The sequence below is a fragment of the Oxyura jamaicensis genome, chromosome 1, assembly GCF_011077185.1.
Source record: "Oxyura jamaicensis isolate SHBP4307 breed ruddy duck chromosome 1, BPBGC_Ojam_1.0, whole genome shotgun sequence".
NCBI lineage: Eukaryota > Metazoa > Chordata > Aves > Anseriformes > Anatidae > Oxyura > Oxyura jamaicensis.
The window spans coordinates 57,957,113-57,980,235 of record NC_048893.1 but is presented as its reverse complement, the minus strand read 5'-3'; the positions used below and the strand labels follow the sequence as shown (position 1 = coordinate 57,980,235).

Here is a 23,123-nt window from a genome sequence, read left to right as displayed (position 1 = left end):
CTTAAAACCATTTCCCCCCACGCGTGTGAAGATCCAACCCCCAGGAAATTTGCAAGCCGAGGTGTGCTCGAAAGCCCAGGGCGGGCGGGTTTTGTACACGGGGCGGGGGGGGGAACCCCAGCCGAGGCTGTTAAAACCCGGGCACCCCCCGGCAGCCGAGGGGCGAGCGCGGCCACCCCGGCCGGGCCCCCCGCTCCCCGCCGTTGGCCGCCGTTGGCCGCCGTTGGCCGCTGCTAGCCGCCGTTAGCCGCCGTTAGCCGCGGTCAGGGCGGAGCTCCCGTCGCCCCCAAGGGCGCTGCCTCAGCGGGGCAGCGCCGAGAACCGAAAGCGAAGGGAAAGCGGCGGGAAACGGGGCGGGGGATCCCCGGCGCCGCTGGGGAAAGGCGGCAGCGCCGCGCCGCTGCCTGGCGGGGGAAAAACACGCGTGGGGCAGGACGGTGGGAACCGGCCGGAGGTGCGTGCGTGTGCCCCGTGAGCCCTCGGCGTGCCCCCGTGTGTGTGAGACTCCGGGGTGCTCCCGGCCCGATGCCGCGGGCAGGGCAGCAGCGGGCGATGCTGTGCTTCATGCCCGGCGTGGCTTTCGTCCCCGCTTTGCTCGTCACCTGGTCCTCGGCTGCCTTCATCATCTCCTACGTGATCGCCGTGCTGGCGGGACACGTCGAGCCCCTCGTCCCCTACATTAGGTGAGGAGGGGGACACCGGGATTGGGAGGGGGCGGTGGGCTGAGGGGTGGCAGGTGCCGGGGGGCTCCCTCGAGGTTGGGGTGGTGATCCCCCGGGGTGTGGGGGCACCGCTGGCAAGACCGTACCGGCAGCCAAGGGAAGGTGGGGAGGGAGAGTGGGGGGCTTCTGTGTGCTGCCGCCCACCAGCCCCCAGCACGCCTCAACACCCCCAGGGAGGCCGGGGTCTCAACACGTCTGTCACACGGGGCCTGAAGTTCTGGGCTGGAGCCAAGGTATGCTATGGGCGTACAAACACAAGTTGAATGCTCAGTTTTAAGTAGTGTACATGTAGGGTTTTGTTTGCGTAACTCCAGAATTGGGCCAAAGAGCAGCAGATGATGGTGTGACTTGAAGACCTCCAAGAGGCTTTACAGGAGACACGCAGGCATGGATTTTTACAATTTTGGGATAGCAACAATGGGTGTAAAAGGCTACCCAAGAGATGATTGGCATGCTTTTTTCTAACATCTATTTTCCTGATACCAAGTCATACTACATATGAGGAAAACTTTATTTTCCATGAATGTGGTCAAACACTGGAGCAGGCTTCCCAGCAAGGTGGATGATGCCCCATGCCTGTCTGTGTCCAAGAGGCATTTGGACAATGCCCTCAGTAATATGCTTTAACTTTTGGTTAGCCCCGGAGAGGTCAGGCAGTTAGTTGGACATTATGATCTTTGTAGGACCCTTCCAACAGGACTGAACTATTCTGCTCTGTTCTCTTCTGATTTATTCTATTCTATTCTATAAGCTTAGTCATTTAAGCACAGATTTGAATAAATCATTGTTTATATAGCTTTAGTTTACATTTAAGTCTGAATAGAGAAATTACTAGCATTTAGCTCTTAACAGATTAGAGGTGAGACACAAATCCAAGAATGGTTTCAGATATGTAAAGGATCTAAAGAAAGTTTTCCAATACATGTTTCAGATAATTCTAGACATAATTCCTTGACAAAACCTATAAACATGCATAAGTTTTTAAGACTGCTAACCTGAGTTGTACATACTCTTAAATTTGCTTGAAAGTTCTGGTCTGAGATCATAAGCAAGTGAGATGGTGCAAGTAACATTGCAACCCACAAGATAGTTGAGCTTCATTCAAACTGAGCCAAAGAAAGCTGTACTTCATGCTTATGTCAGCAGAACTTGCTAAGATTATCTGCCCGTATCTGGACTCAGCTCTTAGAAAGCCTTGTTCTTGTATGTGCAAAAATACTCTACTGCCTTAACAATAGTGGTTACAGTTCTGCTCTTCCATGATTACATACAGTTTTACTGACACAAAAGTGCTTGTAACCAGTGCAATTTATCCCTTGTTATCCAAGAAAAATAAACTATTTGATGCAACTGTGTCCACATTCAGTACATGGTTTCTACTCTGAAGGACTCTGAAGTTTTATAGTAAGAAATTTGACAAATGCTGTTTCTTACTGTTGCAGCTTATGCCAAATCCTTGAATGAAACATGAATGAATAGGACTTACTTTATGAATTACTGTACTTACAATCAAGTTTTTGACAGCACACATATGTTGCTTGTAAGGGTGATTCTTTCTAAAGTTGTAGACCAAACAGAGAAGTTACAGCTGTAAAACTCTGACGAAGGTGTCACCACTGCCATAGTTAAATCAATAAGAAGCTCCATGCAGGTAATATATAAATGGAAAAACAAACAAACAAAAAAACAAAACAAACAAAGACAGCCCCCCCCCCCCCCCCGAAAACCTCTCCCAATCATTCTTACCCTTTAACTAAGGAATCACTGTAAATATCCATATACCCTAAAAAAACAACCAAACAAAAAAAAAAAACAAGGTGGATGAAAATGTGTCAGTAATAATAAACAAAACAACAACAAAAAACAGTATTTCCTAGTAAAAAGCTTTTTTTGTTGTTTTTTTGTTTGTTTGTTTGTTTGTTTGTTTTCTTTAGAAGAAGTCTTGTTTATTTGAAATTCTTTTAGTAGTACATTTTTACTAGGGATATACATTGACTGCTGGTCTGCTGGTGAACAATTATTAATAGTTCTAAAGGCATATGATCTAGGCATATGATCTTCATAAAAGGTGCACTTGGAAATAATATGGTGATTCCTCTGGTGTACTTCGGCCAATATTCATAGTTTGTATTCTTCTGTTGTAGCTTATTGCTTTAGCATAAGAAGATGAATCATGGGATTAAGAATGTGATTTAGTGAAACTTAGAGTGATAAAAAGAAAGAGGAAGAATGTTGCAAGATTTCAGTTGTGCAATGTCTTAAATGAAATGAAATAGAATTTGTGTGGGGAAATTCCTGTTGGACAAAGGAGAATATAGACAAATTCTAGTTCAACATTTGTCTCATTCTTATTTAGATTATTCAAGTAACCTTGATTGAGAGAAAGACCACATCAACATTTGCCATTGAAACTATGCTGATGTCAGAATATAATTTTCCTTCCTTAAAAATTTAAGACTTCAGCTTGGTGTTAAATAGTTTATGATGTCTATGCAGAAAATTTGATGATGATGATGAGTCTTTTGGCCCCAAAATATTTGTTCCCCATCTGCTTTACTTTCTCCTCTTTCAACTCTTCAGAAGTCTGTTGGACCTAGAAGAATTCTGCCACATGATAGTGACACAAATTATGTAACTTTCATACTGGGTTCCTCTTCTTGTCCATGATGTGCTCACCTATGCATCACTGCAGATAAATGAGCATAAGTATTTGTTTCATACTGTAGAATCATAGAATTACAAAAAGCATACACTGCTGGCTCATGTCAAGCTTTTCATCCACCAGTGGCATAGAGCCATTTCATCCACCAGCGGCATAGAGCCATTGACCACCACTCTCTGAGTGCGGCCTTCAAGCCAAATCCTTATGCACTGAATGGTCCACCCTTCAAATCCATATCTGTCCAATCTGGAGATCAGGATGTCATGTGGGGCCATGTCAAAGGCCTTGCAGAAGTCCATGGGTTAGTCTTCCCTTGTCAACTGATGCAATCACTCCACTGCAGAAGGCCACCAGATTGGTCAGGCACAATTTGCCCTCTGTGAAGCCCTGCTGGCTGTTTCAGATCACCTCCATGTCTTGCATGTGCCTTAACATTGCTTCCATGAGGATCCATTCCATGATCTTGCCAGGCACAGAGGTGAAGCTCACTCGTCTGTAGTTCCCTGGGTCCTCCTTTCTATCTTTTTTTTTTTTGTTTGTTTCCCTTTTTCCAGTCACCAGGAACTTCACGTGACTGCCAGGACTTTTCAAATAAGATGGAGAGAGGTTTGGCAACTCCATCAGCCAGTTTGGGGCTGGAGAAGGGGTTGAATGCAGATGCATTTACAGCATAGTTCAAGCAGGGTCCAAAAGCCCAGCTCTGAGATTAAATGGAGTTCCTGGCCCGTAGGCAGAGGTGTTCCAGTGGAGGTCCTATGAGAGGCTGGTTAGGGCTATTAGTGCCCTGGATAAATGTGTAATCCCTCTGCATGCTGGAATCCACCACTGTTTACCTTCCACACATCTCCCAACACATCTTCCATTGCTATTTGCCCTAAACTATCTATGTCCCCAGGTAATGGTCTGCTGACGTCTAACTCAGCCCTCCCCACTGAGGAACAGGAGCACTGTCACTCCTCTACCATCCCAGGTCTGCTGTGTCTTTGGTGTTGTGCAGTTAGTGACCCTGAGCCAAAACAGGATACACAAAGACATCAATAATGCAAGAAAAACAATATTGGAAACAGGAAAACAATTTCTGCCTGAACACACTGAATACTGAAAACCAGCAATTTAACAGAACCTAAATCTTTTTATGAACACACCAATCCCATTGAAGCAGTATATCAAAATGGCTTTCTACCATCCAAGGCTCCTGAAATCTCACAGAACTGATTTCCTGTACTATTTGCCTGCCAAGTTTCAAGCTGAAGGATGGTAGAGTAAATATTTGCACTGTATACAGGGGGATGACACCAGTTTCACCCAGAAGAGCAAGTTCATAGTAATAGTTCAGTTCAGTTCTCTAATAGTTCAGTTCATAGCACTATGTTTTTCTCATACCAGCTTTTTCCTCATACCACTTTTCAAATCAGGATGCTTTCTTATGCTAAACAATTATCAGGCGTGCTAGTTAAGCAAGAACTGCCTAGCTATCTCTAGCAAATGGAATGTAGATTCACTCAAAGAACAGCTTGCACGTCCAAAAGCTTGTCTACTTTTTACAGTGATACTAGATGGTCTATTAAGACATATTAGCTCTACCTAAAGTTTTACCTTGTCAAGTCCTGAAGGCACATGCTGAAAAACAATCTTGTAGACAGTAGCTGCAGCCCAGTACTGGGGACCAGTAACAATAGGCAGAGTGTCAGTGGGAACAGAAATAACATCCTTTGGCTGATGGGTCAGGCCCAGAGGGTTCTTGTAAATGGGGTGACTTCAGGGTGGCAACCTGTCACTAGTGGGGTTCCCCAGGGCTCCATTTTAGAACCAATCCTCTTCAATGTTTACATAAATGCTTTGGATGATGGACTTGAAGGTTTTTTGAGCAAGTTTGCAGATTAAACCAAATTGGATGGAGCTGTTGACTTCGTCAAGGGTGAGGAGGCCTTTCAGAGAGATCTAGACAAGTAAGAGAGCTGGGCAATCACTGACAATATGAAGTTTAATAAGAGAAAGTGCTGGATTCTGCACATGGGAAGGGGAAGCCTTGGCTATACGTACAGGCCGAGGGGGCGGAGGGGGGGAAGATGCTGGAGATCTGCCATGCAGAAAGGGATCTGAGGGTTTTGCTTGATAACAAGCTGAACATGAGCCAGCAGTGTGCCATGGTGACCAGGAGGGCCAACCATACAGTGGGGTGCATCAAGCACAGCATTGCACATGCTGATTGAGGGAAGGGATTGTCCTGCTGTACTCTGTGCTGGTGCAGCCTCACCTCAAGTACTGTGTACAGTTCTGGACACCACCTTATAAGAAAGATGTAAACTCTTGTTGTCCATAGGAGGGCAACAAATGTGGTCTAGAGGGGAAGACATATGAGGAGTGGCTGAAGTCACTTGTATTCTTCAGACTGGAGAAGAGGAGACTGAGGAGAGGCCTCATGGTGGCCTGCAGCTTCCTCACGAGGGGAGCAGAGAGGTAGGTGCTGAGCTCTGCTCTCTGGGGACAGTGACAGAACCCGAGGTAATGGCATGGAGCTGTGACAGGGGTGCTTCAGGCTGGATATCAGGAAAAGGTTCTTCACTGTAAGGGTGGTCAGGAACTGGGACAGGCTCCCCAGGGCAGTGGTCATGGCACTGAGCCTGCCGGAGTTCAAGAAGCGTTTGGACAATGCTCTCAGACACATGATCTGTTTTATTATTATTATTATTATTATTATTATTATTATTATTTGGGTGGTCCTTTGGGGACCCAAGAGTTGGGCTTGATGATCCTTGTGGGTGCCTTCCAATGTGGGATATTCTATATTTCTATGATTCCCTTGGGACCCTGGGATGCATAGCATTGGGCCCCATAGACTTGTACCTTTTCAGTTTCATCAGGTGGTCTCAAACCTGCTCTTTGCTTATGGTGGGAGAGACTTTGCTCCTCCAGCCCCTGCATAGAGGTTCAGGGACTGGAGAGACCTGGGAAGACTGAATGTCTGTGAAGACTGAGGCAAATAACTTGTTGAGTACCTCAGCCTTCTTCATGTCTGTCATTATCAGTTCTCCCTTCTTTTTTATCAGAGGGGGCACACTCTCCTTAGCCTTTATTTTCTGGCCTATGTACCTGTAGAATCCCTACCTGTTATTCTTTGCATCCCTTGCCAAGCTCAGTTCCATCTGTTCCTTGGCTTTCTTGATTGCATCCCTGCATATCCGGATGGCATCCCTATACTCTTCCCAGGCCACATGTCCCTGCTTCCACTGCCTGTGCATTTCTTTCTTGCACCTCAGTTTGATCATCAGATCTTTGCTCAGCCTTCCTGGTTTTCTGCCCTCCTTGCTAACTTACTTATGCAGGGGGATGAAGAAAGAGTTCTTGTGCTCTAACAAAAACATCTTTAGAGTTGCCAGTTCTGTCAGCAACTTTGTGCCTAAGGACAGTGTTCCAGGGGATCTTGTCTACTAGGTCTTTGAACAGCTGGAAGTTCACTCTTTGGAAGTCCAGGGCCCTGACTTTGCTCTTTGCCCGGCCCATATTCCTTGAGATCACAAACTCAACCAGGGCATGGTCACTGCAGCCTAGAGACTGCCTCCAGTTTTAACCTCTGTAATGAATTTGTCTGCACTGGGGAGCACCAGGTCTGGTATGTGCCTTTTTTGTTTCATTAAAAAACAGTAATTGCTACATGATACGTTGTTATTATTATTATTATTATTATTATTTCTTCTTTCTTTTTTCTCCACGCAGTAGGCCAGAAGTAAACTAAAAATGTATCTAAGTCTTCCTTTATCCTTAGGGATATTTTTAGTAGAAAATATGGCATTAGAAAGATTGTGTCCTTCAAAATCCTGTACAGTACTTTGTAAATACATCACAGATACGACATAGTATTCTTGGTATGAAATTACTTAGAAGTAAATGTCAAAGGTTATTGAGTTTAAAAATCAACAATAGCAAAATTCACCTGTAAAACTTTAGCTTGAGAAAAGCTTTAAAAAAATGACTGGAGTTCAGTGCAATTTCAGGCTACTTGGATTGCTCTTATGATGTGAAGTGTTCCAAGAACTTCAAATGGCTGCTTTTTTTTGCATGTGCTGATTCCATTCTCTTCTCACCTAAAGTCCTTCAAAAGCTTTGAAGTGGTCACAATCCTGTACTTAGCACAGAGTAGTCTCTTGATTTGCAAAAGTCCTTCAAGATTGTCACAAGTAGCCCACTGTTTAAATGAAACCCTTACCGGTATTTGTGAAAACACTCCAGAAAGATGAAGAAAAGATGTGAAGTTCAGGGTTAAAAAATCAGCTAAATGAAGTGAGAATTAAGATGATTTTCATAAGTGTGAAACAAACAAAAAAAAATGAAAGTCACCCTATTTTTTCCATCAATTCTATATCAAAGAGAAATGACTAACACAGAGTACAAGCTGTAACAAGACTTCAGAAAGCATTACAACAGGAAAATAGATGTCTTAATGTTTGAGAAGTTGTAAAAACTTGTATAAAAGCCTAGGCATCCCAAGTTTTTGTTATCTGAGGATTTGGAACCAGTCACATCAAAAGGAAATACAAGATTTTATTTTTTTCATTTTACTTCAGTTGGTCATAGAAAAGGATTCTCCCTGCACTCTAAGCTTCCTCCCATTCTTGATAAATCACCTTAGCAACTGATTACACAAATGCTTCTATTTCAGATAAGGTGATTGAGAGAGAATGTGAGTTTGTAAAAAAAATAAAACAAAATGATATGGTTACAGTTTTCTGGCTTGAAGTTAACAAAATTGTCAAAATCTTTAAAAACATTTGCTTATGTAGAGAGAGCTTTCCCTTTTGGGTACTAAAGTGCCAGCATTCAGGATGAGCACCTGTCATGTTGTCTGCACACAGTGGTATGTTCAGATGTTTGGCACTAAAATCTAATCCAACCTCACTGTTGGAATGAAGAGGATTTATCTTCTTGAATCGTGAAAAATATCTGGCTAGTACCTACTTGTTTCATCATATAACTAAGATAAAATTTCATTCTCAGAGTCTTTGTTCAGTTTCCACTGAACTTTGGCACAGGCTAAAATCCTTACCTGTTTGCGTTTCTGAGAGTAAAGTTCCTTGGGTGCCTCTGTTCACATTCACAACCATCTTAGTTCTGGTGAACGTGTTACCCCACAGCCTCTTAGTGCTGGTGAGTAGCTAGAAACGCAGCTCACACCCAAGTTGTATAAGACTTTGTGAGCTACATGTTTTCCATCGGCTTGACAAACAGAGCCTGATGTTCTCAGATATTACTGTCTGGCTGTGCCATAGGAAAGAAAAAATAACATGAAGAGGTGATGGTATTGCAGTGTTCTTCTTTCCACAGTTCACTCTCTCTCGGCATAAAGGAATCCTGCTTGAGGAGACACACATCCTCCCAGGATTATGCCCTTCCTGCTAGGCAAGGGCATTCTCTGCTATGGGTGTTTGTGTGGGTGTTTGCAAATAGGTAGGGACAAAAGAGGGAAAAGGATTCTGTGATGAAGGTTTTCAATTTTCTACGTAACATACATCTTTTATATATGACTTTTATCAGCTATATGTATTTATGTATACTCCATTTGTCTGGCCCAGTGAACTCCTAATTATCCCCTATGAGGGCGATTTGCTTCAGCGAAAGACAACACCTTGGGCTGAAAGTCCTCTTATGCTATATATACATCAGAAAATTAAACACTGCCTAGGGATGTTCCCAGGCATTGGAACACAATTGCTCTCCTAGGGTAAAGTCTTTTCAATGAAATCAGGAAACTAAGTGTAAATTCTCTAACATTTTAGGATACTAAATGCCATTAGATATGTATTTCTCCGTGTTAGTTTAGTGGATAAAAGAAATGTCAGAAGATATTTCTAAAATAACATTTATATAATCATTTATGTAATTCACGACCACAGTATTGTAATCTATCACATCTTTGCATACTGCACAGAGAAAATGAAGGAATACAATTCAAATACTGTGCTCTAAAATTGTGTTTACTTTCTAAAACAAAGATTCAGTACTACAAATAGAGCTTAAGCATGCAGCAGGTGACATTCCAATTTATACATTTAAATGTCTTACATAACAGCAGTTCACACAAGTTACATTTCTCTTGAGGTTTCATGTATATATCTCATTTATGTTTCACAGATTGCAATTAACTTTTAATTTCTTCTTTCTCTTCTTGCTTTAGTGACACTGGAACTAAACCTCCTGAGAGTGGTATCTTTGGTTTTATGATTAACATTTCAGCACTTTTAGGTAGGTATACATTACTTGGCCTAACACAGAAAAGAAATGTAAACTAACAATTATTGTCTGCTGTATTGGAGCCAATACAATGTTCTGCTGAAAAAGTACTCCACACTTAAGTGGTAATATAAGCTAGAAGGGATTCATATCCAGAGGGCCAGGTGCATGGAGAAGCATAGCCTTGGAGGCTCTTCTGTCTCTCAAGAGCATCTCATCAGTGCAAAGTAGTCAATGTAACTGGAAATAAAAAAAGGAAGAAAGATGGCATAATTAGTGTGCACCAACTTTACCTTTGATATAGAGAGACATTTAGTTAAAAATGCTGCAGCAAGGTAAAACAGTATTGAAGCAACACTTGGCTTCCTCTATGAAGATGCCTTCTCCACTAAATTTCTGCTGACCTTGAATGAGGAGGTTTGGGAATTCCTATTCACTTCTAGGGGATGGAGGATGAAAAAATATGTAATGGTATATACAGAGGCTGTCAAGGCCTTCATGCAAATTAAAATCCCATATTTTACCTTTTCAAAGAGTATTTCAGTCACACTGTCTGGTTGTATTGCATGTAACATCTCAGTACCTGAACAAAGTTAACATGATTTATTTTTCCAGCTGTAGATAAAATGAAACCATGTTTTCTTATCAATCTGAACTACAGTATTGTTTTTTTTTCATGGAATCCAGTTTACTGCTTGTTATACCCTAATCAACTACGATCTTCTAATTCAGTAGAGGTTTTTGTCAGGAGTGAACTGCATATTGGGGTCATGTGGGATGCAATAAAATCTATGAGTAGCGGTTTGGGGCCTTTGTTATACTAAAGAATACCCAGAATTGGCAATAAACTTTTTGAATATTTTCTGAATACACAGCTCATTAGATTTTTTTTCTGTTTACACGCTGAAGAAATATATTAATTCTTCAGGGTGTCCATTATTAAAGAGATGTAGTTTTAGTACAAAAATGTATATCAGAGCAGAATGAATTCTCCCGCTTCTGCCTGTAGCAGCTGTTCCTGATGTGGAATGCAAGTGCCTGGTATTTAATATGGTATTTAAATTAGTTTTTTCTTGAACTGATTTGTAGCAATGTGGAGTTTAGGATGTTAAGATCCAAAATTAAGGCTGCTATTATTTATTGCATTATGCTTATAATTTCACTCTGTATATAAGTGTGTTATAATGCAAGGTATTGAAATGTAAGTGATATGGGAACATTGAAAAAAATACTTTTTTTCAGGTGTAATTACAATGTATATCAGATATTTAATAATAAAGAAGCAAAATGAGTCATCGCACTTTATTAGGTCTTCGTGCAACATGTTCTCGTTATGCATTGGATTGATGGGTTGTACTGGAATGGGCATAGTTGCAACTTTTCAGGTATGATTATAAATCTCATAAATAAAACTAAAATTGTTTTAGCAGTTAAAAAATCAAATAGATCAGAATGGTTAACGTTATTTCAATGTGGATACTTGGCAAATGGAGTAAGAATGTCTTTCTTAGTTCTGACATTTTCAATAGCTTTAAAATGACAGATTTGGTTTATCTCTGTAAATTAGATTTTTATTTTTATTTATTGATTTTGTGCTTGTATAGCTATGTCAGTATGGGGTTTTGCTTATTTTGTAACATGTCTGTACTAGAAAACAGCTTAATATTATAACTTCTTCATCTGAGAATCAAACTGCCTTTGCAGGTAGTTTGAGATACTGCCTTGAAATCTGTGGAAAGAGATGAATTATTTCTTTTGAAGAATGGTCTACTTTGGGGAACATTTTGGTAAAGACTGTTCTGTCATATAGTGACCTGGCAATATACAGAGAAATTGAAAATAAAGATTGTCAGGGCTTCAGCAGCCAATACAATTTTGCATGTCATTTGCATGGTATTTTCAGACAAAAACCTCTCTATCTTAGGCTGGTATTTTGCTGTTTCTAATTTTACCTCCAAGCATTGTGTGTGGATACTCTACACAAAAACTCTACAGGCACTGCATGCTATTCTACTTCTAAATATCTGTACTCTTACTGGTTAGATTTATATGTGGCACAAAAAAAGTCATATGACTGAACAGTTTTGCTTGACTAAAATAAACTCACCTTCAATTAGGAAAAGATAAATACGGCACACAAAATAATTTGGGAGGGTCAAGGAAGTAGAGATCTTGATCCTAAAGTTTCAAAAGAGGTTCACTGAGGATAATAACATTACTGCTTATCTAATCTTTACTGGCTGTCATTGCCTGTTTGTAGGTTCCTTCCTCTTTTAATTTCTCCTTCTCTTGCTTTGACCTTACTTTGCATGTTAGGTGCAGCTTGTAGGAAAGGTTGAGAACACAGTAAGGATCCTATCTAGCTAAGGATTTAATCTAGCAAATTTCTGAGCATGCTTAACTGCTCATGAAGATGGAAATGGTGGCTTGCAAGTATTAGGTCTTCTAACTGTTTAGTGACCAGTACACTTAACCCCACTTACCAGCACAAGAACTGAGACATGAATAGGCTGTGAGACTTACTCAAGGTCAGATGGTTGCTTCAGGTCAGGAGATAAAAGAAAGGTTGGAATTTGAAGTTTTCTTTAACATTCAGCCCAGTCTCTCTAGCAGTGCATCATGCAGGAAATCCACATCCCTGTGTACAATTTGGTTGTTTCTTAATGCTTATTTTTCCCCAGCAGGTGAGCTAGCTCTATACCCGAGTACTTTAGTGAAGCTGACTGACATTACTGGGCATCACTTTGTTTTCTCTCTCCCCTAGCAAAATATCTCGGTTGTTAAAAAGACTTCAGTGTGAAATATTGCTGGAAATACTTGAGGTTTGCTTTTACTAACACTAATCTAACGCTACTTGTGATTCATATTTTAAGTAACATAATTAGTTGTAAGGAACATTTTTTCAAGCTTTTGCTTCAAGGTGAGGTATGATAGGCAGCATGGGGTTTTTTTGGTATTGCTCTCTGAACACTTTACAAAAATGAGAATATGGGTGGTAGAAAACTCTAGGAGTGGGTTGTCTAAAAGCAAAAGAGTTTCTGAGAAAATAAGTAATGATCATGAATGAGGTGTTTGTTCTCTGGTTTAAATAATACAATGCCTGAAATGTAGGAATAAAAGACAGTGGAGGGACAGCTTTGAGAAGATAATTGAATGTAGAAGGAAAAGCCCCGTAGGCCTTCATGAATAAGGCAAAGCATAAACCCAGGTCTCAGCAGGTTTGCTTTTGCCAGTTAGACATTACACATGATTAAGGAGAGATTTCCCCATCTTTGACTAGGAAGCTTTGGAGGGTTACCACACCAGAGGTAGCAAGATTTCCCATGGTTCTGTAGGTGTTATGTGTAATTTTTTATTTTATTTTATTTTTTCCTTAGGGGAGCTTTGGCAGTTTGATATGAGCAAGAGTGAGAGCTCTCTCAGAAAAATCCTGTATATTGTATACAGGGATGAATGCAAAAGCCAGCAGTTAAGCTTACTTAATGCTTTCCATACCAAATGCTGTCAGTTCTGCGTGGAAGGAAAAAATGGAACAGAAGAAAGGAAAATGCAAGTATAGATGAGAGGCCACTGAAATACCTTTGTGAGAAACATGCTTTAAAATCTGTCAGAACTTAATACATCACAGAGAGATAGAGGGGAATAATGAGAAAGAAAAGCACAGGGAGAAAAATTAAAATAGAGCCATCACCATTAAAAGAAAAAGAAATCAGTGGCTTCCTGGCAGAAAAGATATTAAAATACATAATGAGAGAATATAGACTTTTTCATGAATCGTTAAAATAGAACTGCAGTAGGTCAGATCATAGCACATATTTTGCTATGTTCTGGTGACAGAATAGAGCTTTAAAGATAATTTCTCTTTGATACTGGATTCCAAGGTGTCATAACTTAGAATTCATATTTTTTTGAAACATTTACAATACAATTTCTTGGGAATCTTCATCTATTTTGTTACCAGATATTTTACTTGTGTGTGTTTTAAAGGAGAGAATCTTCCATATTTAGGGTTTTACAAAAATATAGGCCACATGTAGTGATGATGGAATTTTAAACACTTTCATGTGTTGTGAAAGTTGAATAAAAGTGACTGGTGATGTGGGAAAGAGTTGGGGGGCTGAATAATTCAGGTGACTGACAGTGGAAGACCTTCATATCAAGAACTTACTTTAAGTAACACTTTTTTTTTTTTTTCCCCTTAAATATATAACTAATTTTCTGCTGACTCATTTCCTTGAGTCTTGTGGCTGACCACTGTAGGGTGGGGACAGAGCTGTAGTGGTCACAGTTTAGATCAGCTCCTATGAAAAATCATCACTAGTTATTATATGGCCACACAAATGCAGATTCAACTTTCAACACAGGAGGATTAAAATCTTTGGCAGAGTAAAGGGAAAAAAGAAGTATAGCAACCTCTTAAGAAAAACGCAAGCCTGGTCCTGCTTGAGAAAACAGTAGTTGATAATGACTAACTGTTGAAGAGCATTAAAACTGATCCATGCTTTTCTGTGTTCTAGGTTTTACCTGGTGCCTTTGGCCAAGGTTAATTTGCTTCTCTGAGCTACTCTTTCTCCTTTTTCTATCTCCTTCTGTGTGTAGACTGTTGTTACAAGGGACAGTTTCCTGCTGCTTCTACATGCTGAGCATCCTCTCAGGGCTCACTGACTCCTACCACTGTAGGAATAGTAACAGCTAACCACTGTGTTGAATCTCTTTCCAGGAGCTGTCTGTTCCCAGCGTCCACGACATAGGAGCTTTGGTGGCATTTGGCTCTGGTGTTGTATACATAACACTTCAATCTATAATCTCTTACAAGTCCTGTCCACAATGGAACACGTACTTTGTGTGTCACATAAGGATGGCCATATCTGTAATATCATGCATTGCTTTTGTTCCCAGTATCCTTTACAGTGCATCTCAAAGTTTTCCTTTTATGGCTTCTTGATCTTTCTTTTAAGTTAGACCATTGCTGATACAGGATGAAATGAGGTTTCAGTCTTTGCTTAGGGCTCTCTCATATTTCTGCCATTATAGTGCCTATAGCATGTCAAAACAGTAGTAATACCATAAAGATGAGCTTCAGGGTCATTCTAAAAAGCTGTAACTCTTCTTTCAGCAGTATATTTAAATCTAATGCTCTGGTGTTCTTTGTAGGATTATAGGATAATTCAGAAAGGAAGGAACACCAGAAAGTCAGCCAGACCAACTTCCCAACCTCCTTCATTTTAGGGAGGGTATGGAGAAGGCCTGCAAAAAGGGAGTACCACTTCTGAAGTGAACCTAATTCACAGAAATAGAAAATACGGTTGACATATACAAGATTTCTTTTTAAGCCGAAGTAGATGCTTTGGATCATGTTTGTTGGTGCTTGGCTTCATTCAATGCCTCCCCTAGATAACACTTGACACATTGGCTTTTGCCACATCTTGCTGAAATTAGGGTCATCCCACTGATTTTATTGGACTCCAGGTGATGGACCAGTGTCAAAAAATGGTTGCAATAGATCATCATATAAGCCATTCAGCTACAGTCTGCTTTTGATTTCAGCAGCTGTGAACAGGCTTATAAAGAGGACCGCAGTCCTGAGAGAAAATTATACAAATATATCAAAGGACCTATTGTGGACCAATGGAAACCAACCTCATTCCCCTTCCAACAATGCAGGGCTCTGCTGCCATAGTCTTCAGTCATGAAAGTGATCTGAGCTTTGGAATGTCTACCCTTACCCTCTGTACTTGGATAGGCTCCCTGAAACCTTTATTCAGAAATACGTTTGGATTGCTATCAGTCCCCTTTAAATAATATATTTCAAAGTAGACATTTTCATTATTACTCATTAAACTTTTGTAGTTTCCTTTACACTGTTTTTTTTTCCCCAGTGATTGTATTTGCTTCAAAAATTTCGATGACAAAAATTGATTGGACTCCAGGTGAAAAGGTAAAATCCCATTAGGTAGCCAACTCACCCAGTATTTTATTATTTGGGGTATGCTGTTATGCTTATCTAAAAATGTATAGCATTACTAACATATCAGAGACTTTAAATACTACGTTATTGAGAACAGAAGGTCACTGATTTGCAGAAAACTAGTTTACAGTTATTTCTTCATTAGAAAACTAACTGTGGCTTGTTAAATTCATGGATGGGTACATCTTAAGAGAGTTAGACTTTCATTTTAACGAGGCACTTGAAACTTACCAGTAGAACAAAGTGTAAAAAAAACAAACTTTCTGGAAATGAGTTGTTCTACTTCCTTTTGTGGTCACAATTGTTGAAGATGAACTTCACGCATGGAACAAAGGTGGAACAGTTTAATTCTGAAGTTTCTGAGTTTTTTTTACTACACTGTTTTCTCAGCTTTTTCCACCGTTCCTTATTATTTTTTTATTACTGCGGTAAACACTGGGGGTTTGAGCTAAAGCATACTGAAGTGAGTATCAAGTGTTTTAATTAATTTCAGTCTTCTCAGAATGATGGTTATGAAAGGCAAATTTTATTTTGGTACAAATTTTGCCACATGGAGGTATCCAAAAATCAAGTTAAGTAACTCAGAGCATTTAGTGTGCTTGAAAAGTTTAATAAAAGCAAACTTGGTAAATGTACTTCAACCAAAGAGTGGTAAGGCATCTGTGAGATAACTCTGAGTTAGATGATCTTAGTAATATATGCCTCTTGTTTGTTTGTTTGTTTGTTTGTTTTTCTTTTATTTGTTTGGGGGGCGTTGTTTGTTTGTTTTCCTTGAGGCACAAGGATTAAAAATTATTTTTACTGAAAAATTTGCCGTATTTGTTGATGGCATGTAAAGAAACACTTTTCATTCTGTTTGTGTCATGTTACATAGGTCTTTCTATGATGGTCTACTTAAAAACAAAAGTCTTGTCAGGAACTGTCATACAAGGTGGCTATCCATTTAAAAACATTGTGAAATTTTTTTGTAAGGGACAGTATTACCGAACTCAGTGACTCTGAGTAAAAAGTTTAAGAATATCAGTACTTTGATATCCTTCACATAAGAACATAATATTTTTCAGGTGAAGATTATATTCAAGCTATGTTTTGATCTAGTGCTAATTGTAGTTTCCTTGTACTGTTTTTCATAGTGGTGCACAAGACATTGCTTAATGGGATGTATACAGCCTTGATAAATATATTTATTGTTCTGTTAAAACTGAAGCTGTATTAATTTTTATACAACAGGGTAATGGTATGATGAGTCATAAGTCTCAGTATATTTGTTGAATTTATAGAAGGAAACTGTTCTCTGTTTACTCATTCAAAAAAAAAAAAAAATCTTTATGAAGACTTGACCTTACTACGAGTGATTTTACCTAAGAAATCAGATTTCATTTCCCTTTGAAATACAACAGCATAGCATTTTGTGACAATGTTATTCATTTTGTAAAATAAATGCAATGAATTCTCTAAGGGAAAAAAACATACTTAATTTTACTGAGTATATGTTGCTTATAAGATTGTTAGTTTTTTTATTGCTTTTATTTTTTCCTTGAAATTCTAGTAATATAGGCTGTATATATTTGAACGTCTTCACATGTTTGAATTTTACTGTTTAATTATTGTGGAGTTGGAACTTCTAAACAAGAGACCAGAATCCTATTATATAAGCTTGGCACACATCACCCAAAAACATTTATGACCTGAAGCGTATGGATTCCTTTCTCAACTTATATGTTGTCTTTTAAGGATCAACTTTTTCAGAGCCTCAGAGCCCTAAGCTCTTATGCCTATTTTTATAGCATTACACAGTTATTTTGTTTAGCTGTTTTGTTTGTTTGTTTGTTTGTTTTCCTGAAAATTTATTTTATGTCTCATCCCATCAGGATTATACTTATCATTTCATGAGTGCGATCTGTGAATGGACAGTGGCCTTTGGTTTTATCTTCTTTTTTTTAACGTTCATTAGAGATTTTCAGGTTGGTATATGTGTATTTTAGCAGACTGAAAACTATGAATTCTGTAACGATAAATACAAAAATACAATAGAAAATTATTATTCTCTATCTGAGCTAAAAATGCCAAAGGTATACAAAAAAAAAAAAATCAGTCATAGAACTGAATTCTGTGTACCTAATTAATATTTTTTCCTCTACATTTTAAAACATAAAAATCAGTGTTACAAATCAGTTTAATAGATGTTTGGTCTGGAAAATGATTCAATAAATGAGTATCTTTTATTTATTTAATACCATATCTCTAGAAAGAGGCCCTTTAAAAGTATTATAATACCAAAATAAATGCTGCAACTAAAACTGCATTTCTTTCTTCCTAAGGGATTTTATATGGTAATGCACTGTATTTCAACTATAGCTGTGTCCTTTTTTTTCAAAAAGTTAGACATTTTGGTATGTGCTCCCTCACAATGTGAAGAATATCAAATTCTTTTTGAAAAGTATTAACATGAAAACCTTCTGGTTTGGGTAGGTGGAACAGTGTTACAGATAGTTTGGTTTCTGGTGATGTATCAAATCTGACTTTAAGGAAGAAAAAATGCTAGATTAGTTAAAAAGGAAATACTTTTATACGACTTAAACTTAGTTTCTTAAGCTTTCCCTCCTCACATTTTTGTTTACCTACTATGTTCTACCTGCAGATTTTCATGGGTTTTTGGCTCAGTGCAGGGATACAAAATGCTAAAAATACAAAAGTATGAGACTTAACTTCGGCAAAAGAACTTGTAAAAAATCAAAAAAGTTGCTCATAAGTGCCTTATGAGGATTTAAGGACAAAACCTCCCGGGTTTGTTAGGAAGATCAAGGCCTCTTTACCCTTCTCAGACTTAAGGATATTTGTTTTCCCCAGAACCTAGTTGCATCTTTGCAAGACTCAAGGAGAAGGCTTAAGGTGGCAAAGACTGAGAAATTCTGCTTTCTACCATAACTACAAAGATGAACTAACTGATCTGTAATCAGAGTGGATATCATACCCAATACGTAGGTCTTTCCCAAATACCATTGCCTAACTCAAGTCTCAGAAAGACAAAAATTATCAATCCAAGCATTTGCATAACTGTAGAACTAATTGGGATCACATATGTGAGCCAACTGGTGGTGTGAGAAATTGCTGGAAACCATAGCCAGAACTGATGGAGGTCAGGAGAGGGGGAGAATAGTGAGAGAGCCCCGTAAGTCCTCTGCCATAAAAGTGAAACTTGACATGAGATCATGTAAAACTTTGTAATTAGCATACTTGCTTCTTCTTAGAAATAAATACTTAGGTGCACTTATGTGCTTGCTCAGCATGGGAGTAGTTAATACATGTATAATCTGTATATAACTTTCATGAGCATATACAGGAATCAGGTTTCAGCTAAGGACTCAGAGTTCACATATTTTGCTAACTGATATCTAACATCTTTGAATGCATTTACTTTTGACTAATAATACTGAGAAGACAGACCATGGCTGAAGGGTTGACCAGTATTAAAATGAAAGGTAGATTCTGCAGGAAATAAATAAATAAATAAAATAAAAATTGTACAGTGAATTATCTTAAAAGCCTATAATTTCGTTACAAAATTAACACAAATATTCAAGTACCATTCAGACTTGCATGCGTCATTTAATTTACCATTTGTCTTTTGTTGTTTTTACTGCCTGCCCATCACACTTCAATGACTACATATCTGATGGTATCTGTTTTATCACCAAACTCTTACCTTGGAGATAAATATTGGCAGGCAGTACTGTAGTGCTTAGAATAACTAAATTCGTTGATAGGTTTGCTTCAAATCACAGAACTCAAACTGTTCAACATTGAAAGTTAAACTTCTATAGAAATACTATGAATGTAATAAATAAGAGAAAGCAATAGAACTAAACTAAATAGGAAATGCATACATTTTAATTTACAGGCTATAAAACAGTATGAAATCTGATCTCAGTTTTTCAGTGACAAAGTTTTAGATTCTATCGTCTTTTTCTTTTAATCACTGCTCACAGAAAACCAAACACCTAATTTTAAAAGAAAAACAATCCTTATTTTTTAAAGTTTCTCACAGTATGTATTTCACTTAGAAATGCTTTTTTGTTGTTATATCTCTTTGTACTCCTTGCATATCTTGGAATTTATCTTAAGCTGATCTTGTTTTATTTTTCTTTTAGAGAGTTTCATTAAGGATATCAACAGAGATACATGAAGACTCCTGATAGAGAAGAAAATTATATTTTATATTGAAGAATATTCTAAGTTTCTTTTTACTTATGGAAAATGTTGCAGAAGGACAGGGATTTTAAATTTTATAAAGAAACCATGCCATTAATTCTGCAACACCTGTAACGGCATCTACCAAAACATTTTAAATACTAGCAGCAATATTCCTGCCTTTTTTTTTTTTTTTTTTTCAAAATTTTGTAATTTTAATACTGTTTCATATATTAAAAATACTGCAGTAGAGGTAATCTATAGCAGCACTTCAAGGTCATTAAAAACGTGGACCTCCTCAGCTCTTCCCTTTTGGACATAGCCATATATAGATATATATATTCGTTTGTTATAGTCTGCTAAGTAACATTAGTTTTAAACATGAGAAAGTACAATCTGCAAATAGTTTGGAATGTCTAAAGCATTAGACAACACTAAAGTTGAATTTTGGCTCTTAAGTTGCAAGAACTGTGGAGGAAGATGTGAGCAGAAGCGGGCATCTTTGTTTCAAGACTTGAGATTTGCAGTTAGTGGGTTGGAATACAATGCTACAAATTTGTGATTGTGGACGCTATACAAATATAGATCCTAGAAGTTTAAACTACTGCTTGAAAAATGTTTTCAAATCATCACTGCAATATATGTTGTAAAAGTCTACTCCTTTTTTTTTTTTTTTTCCCTTTTATGCATTGCTGACCATGAGAAGCTTAAAACTGCTGTGGAATAGAAAAGAAATTTACATTTATGCAGGATCTACTCAAGAGAAGTCTTACTGCCATCTGGTTAATACAGAGCAGAAGTTTTCAAGTCTGTGTTTTAACCTACAAAAATGGAATGAAGAGGTCTCCAGAAAGTCACTGAGAGTGAATGGAAAACAAGAAGAGGAAGAGACACCAGTAGTTTCACTAGTTTTCAGATATTCAGTTATACATGTATGAATATTATATATGGGAAAAAAAAAAAAAAAAAAAAAAAAAAAAGAAAGAATCCTGGACAGCTTCTGTGGTTAAAGTATAGCATAGTTACTGCTATAAATGCACTTCTGTAATGAAACTGTAACTGAGAAGTAATATGTTAAAAGTACCTGGAGGCAAAATGGTCTTTTATGGACTGATTCACTACCTCCGTTTAATGCATTAACCACTTGCCTATCAATCAAGTTCTGTGAAAATCAAATTTGCCATGGTGTATTACAGTTTATGCAGAAACTTTCATGATTGTGAATTGTTAATTTTCCATGAGATAAAAGAAATGTGTATTTTGGAAAGTGATGTCTGCTGTTGGTATTTCCTTTAATGTGTATTTTAAACTGTACTAAATTCAGCTGTTTCACAGCTTAAAGAGCCCATGTTTTCTTTGTGTTCTCCAAATAAAAATAGTAAAAATGTTTTCTACTGGCATATTTGTTTTCTGCATTATTCACATTATCCTGCAGACGTTTATGGTTATGATCATGTTGAAAATAAAATCTATTGTAGACTAGATGTAAGACTTATGTCTTGCTGATTGTGTTCTGCAAGGAACACATTCCTTACAGAAGTACTCACAAGAAAATGTATACTAACCATAAAAACTGACATCATGTTATTTTTGAAGGCCATGTTAGGAAATACTTTAGTTTGAGAAAGCTAGGAATAAAGAGATGAAGAATATACAATACAATAAAAATAAAGTATAGGAAGCTTGAAGCTGTTATTTCAAATGATACCAGTTTTCAGCTCATCAACTTACAAAACTCTTTACATGCTAAAAGAAATCATGTTAACCTGAAGTTCAGTCTTAACCAATATTTAGTGTATTTTTACAGTAAATCCCTGTACACTCACACAAGAAAAAAATTATTTGTACTGTTCTTATTCAAGCAAGAATCACTACAGTGTTTCACAAGTTTTTACAGCACTGAGGGAGCAAACACTGAAGATAATATTAAATCATTCCCAAATCATGGCTTCTGAAATGAGTTCACATTTAATCTCTTAGTACCCCATCCTCCTCAAAATAGTCTTATCCAGCCTGTCAACTTTATAGTGCTTACAGTATCCTAAAGAGAAAACAAACAAACAATTTCTTCAGAGTAAGTGGATAAATAAAAATAATCTTGTTTGCTAAAATCAATCTGTTAATTCAATTATAAAGAACTAATGTAGCTTAAAAAAATCCTTCCCATTTTTCTGAGCTTTGTCATGCTACATTTTTATATGAGTGACAGTCATGACCAAAAGAATGCATCACCAAGAATTTGCTCATTTAATTCATTAGGCCAAAATATGTCAGCATAGGTCAACATGCAGTTTCAGACAATGGGTAGCGACCTTTTCATTTGTGCAGTGAACAGCTATTGAGCACTCTTTGATTATTTTCTGGCTCCAGGCATCTTTCCATTCAAGATCTTAAGTAGTTTTTTAGTTCCAGTGTAAGCTGACATGTTGCAAGCAATTAAAAAAAAATTCTTCTACCAAATTTTATCATTTTATCTGTGTCTGACTGTTGTTAAATAATGCTATTTAATTTGTTACAAACAAATGATCTGTACAGGTTAATACAGCTAATCATAGAAAGGTTTGGGTTGGAAGGGACCTTAAAGACCACCTAGTTCCACCCCCTGCCATGGGCAGGGACACCTTCCACCAGACCAGGCTGCCCAAAGCCCCATCCAGCCTGGACTTGAACTCCTCCAGGGATGGGGCATCCACAGCTTCTCTGGGCAGCCTGTGCCAGTGCCTCACCACCCTCTGAGTAAAGAATTTCTTCCTAATGTCTAATCTAAATCTTAAACCTCAGCTCTCTTCCAGAACTCTGCTCTGCTTATCGCTCTGAATTAAAAGTGAGTCTTTTTTCTCCTTTAGCTTTTACCTTGCAGCTCTAAAAAGATATTTTTCACACAGCTCATCCTATTTCCAGCTGGACATCTGCCAAGGCTGTTCAAGGAGATTTGTGATCTCCTGTCAAAAAGTTTTCAGAGCTAAAGCTTCCACCAGCTTCCCTCAGATGGAACTGGTTTGTCAGAGCAGTTCCCAGACATACACCTTACACAGCGTATTGAACCTCTGCAACAAAATAAACTGGTACGCCTGTATGGCAAGCATGTGTTAACAAAAACTGCTTCATGCAAGCTATTTCCTACCCTGGGTTACAACGAGAAAACCACCAGGAAGTAATACCATCTTGTACCAGGCAGAGTCTCAAGCATGAAAATCCAAGTGCACGTATTAGCACAGTTCAGAACAATTTAAAATAACTTAACTTGAAAAAGAGAAAGAGAAAGAGAAAGAGAAAGAAAAAAGAAAAAGAAAAAGAAAAAGAAAGGAAAGGAAAGGAAAGGAAAGGAAAGGAAAGGAAAGGAAAGGAAAGG

The 23,123-nt window shown here is 38.2% G+C and overlaps 2 protein-coding genes across 3 annotated transcripts in view; one reads left to right on the top strand and one right to left on the bottom strand.

The window, feature by feature from the left end:
* On the top strand, positions 1 to 21,171 carry DRAM1 (DNA damage regulated autophagy modulator 1). 2 transcript variants are annotated; one of them, XM_035341943.1, is made up of 7 exons: positions 180 to 683; positions 9,557 to 9,624; positions 10,855 to 10,997; positions 14,333 to 14,510; positions 15,492 to 15,550; positions 17,452 to 17,544; positions 19,732 to 21,171. In XM_035341943.1, the coding sequence occupies exons 1-7, from the start codon at positions 526 to 528 to the stop codon at positions 19,774 to 19,776; spliced, it is 744 nt and encodes a 247-aa protein (XP_035197834.1). In that variant the 5' UTR covers positions 180 to 525; the 3' UTR covers positions 19,777 to 21,171. The 2 variants fall into 2 exon arrangements, with proteins under 2 accessions (XP_035197842.1, XP_035197834.1); XM_035341951.1 differs by lacking the exon at positions 17,452 to 17,544 and having other exon boundaries at positions 1 to 683.
* WASHC3 (WASH complex subunit 3) overlaps positions 9,336 to 23,123 on the bottom strand; it is a 58,439-nt gene continuing 44,651 nt past the window's right edge. The window contains exon 7 of the mRNA XM_035341977.1: positions 9,336 to 9,852. Coding sequence (XP_035197868.1) covers positions 9,816 to 9,852 — 37 coding nt within the window. The 3' untranslated portion in view covers positions 9,336 to 9,815. The remainder of the gene's footprint in view (positions 9,853 to 23,123) is intronic.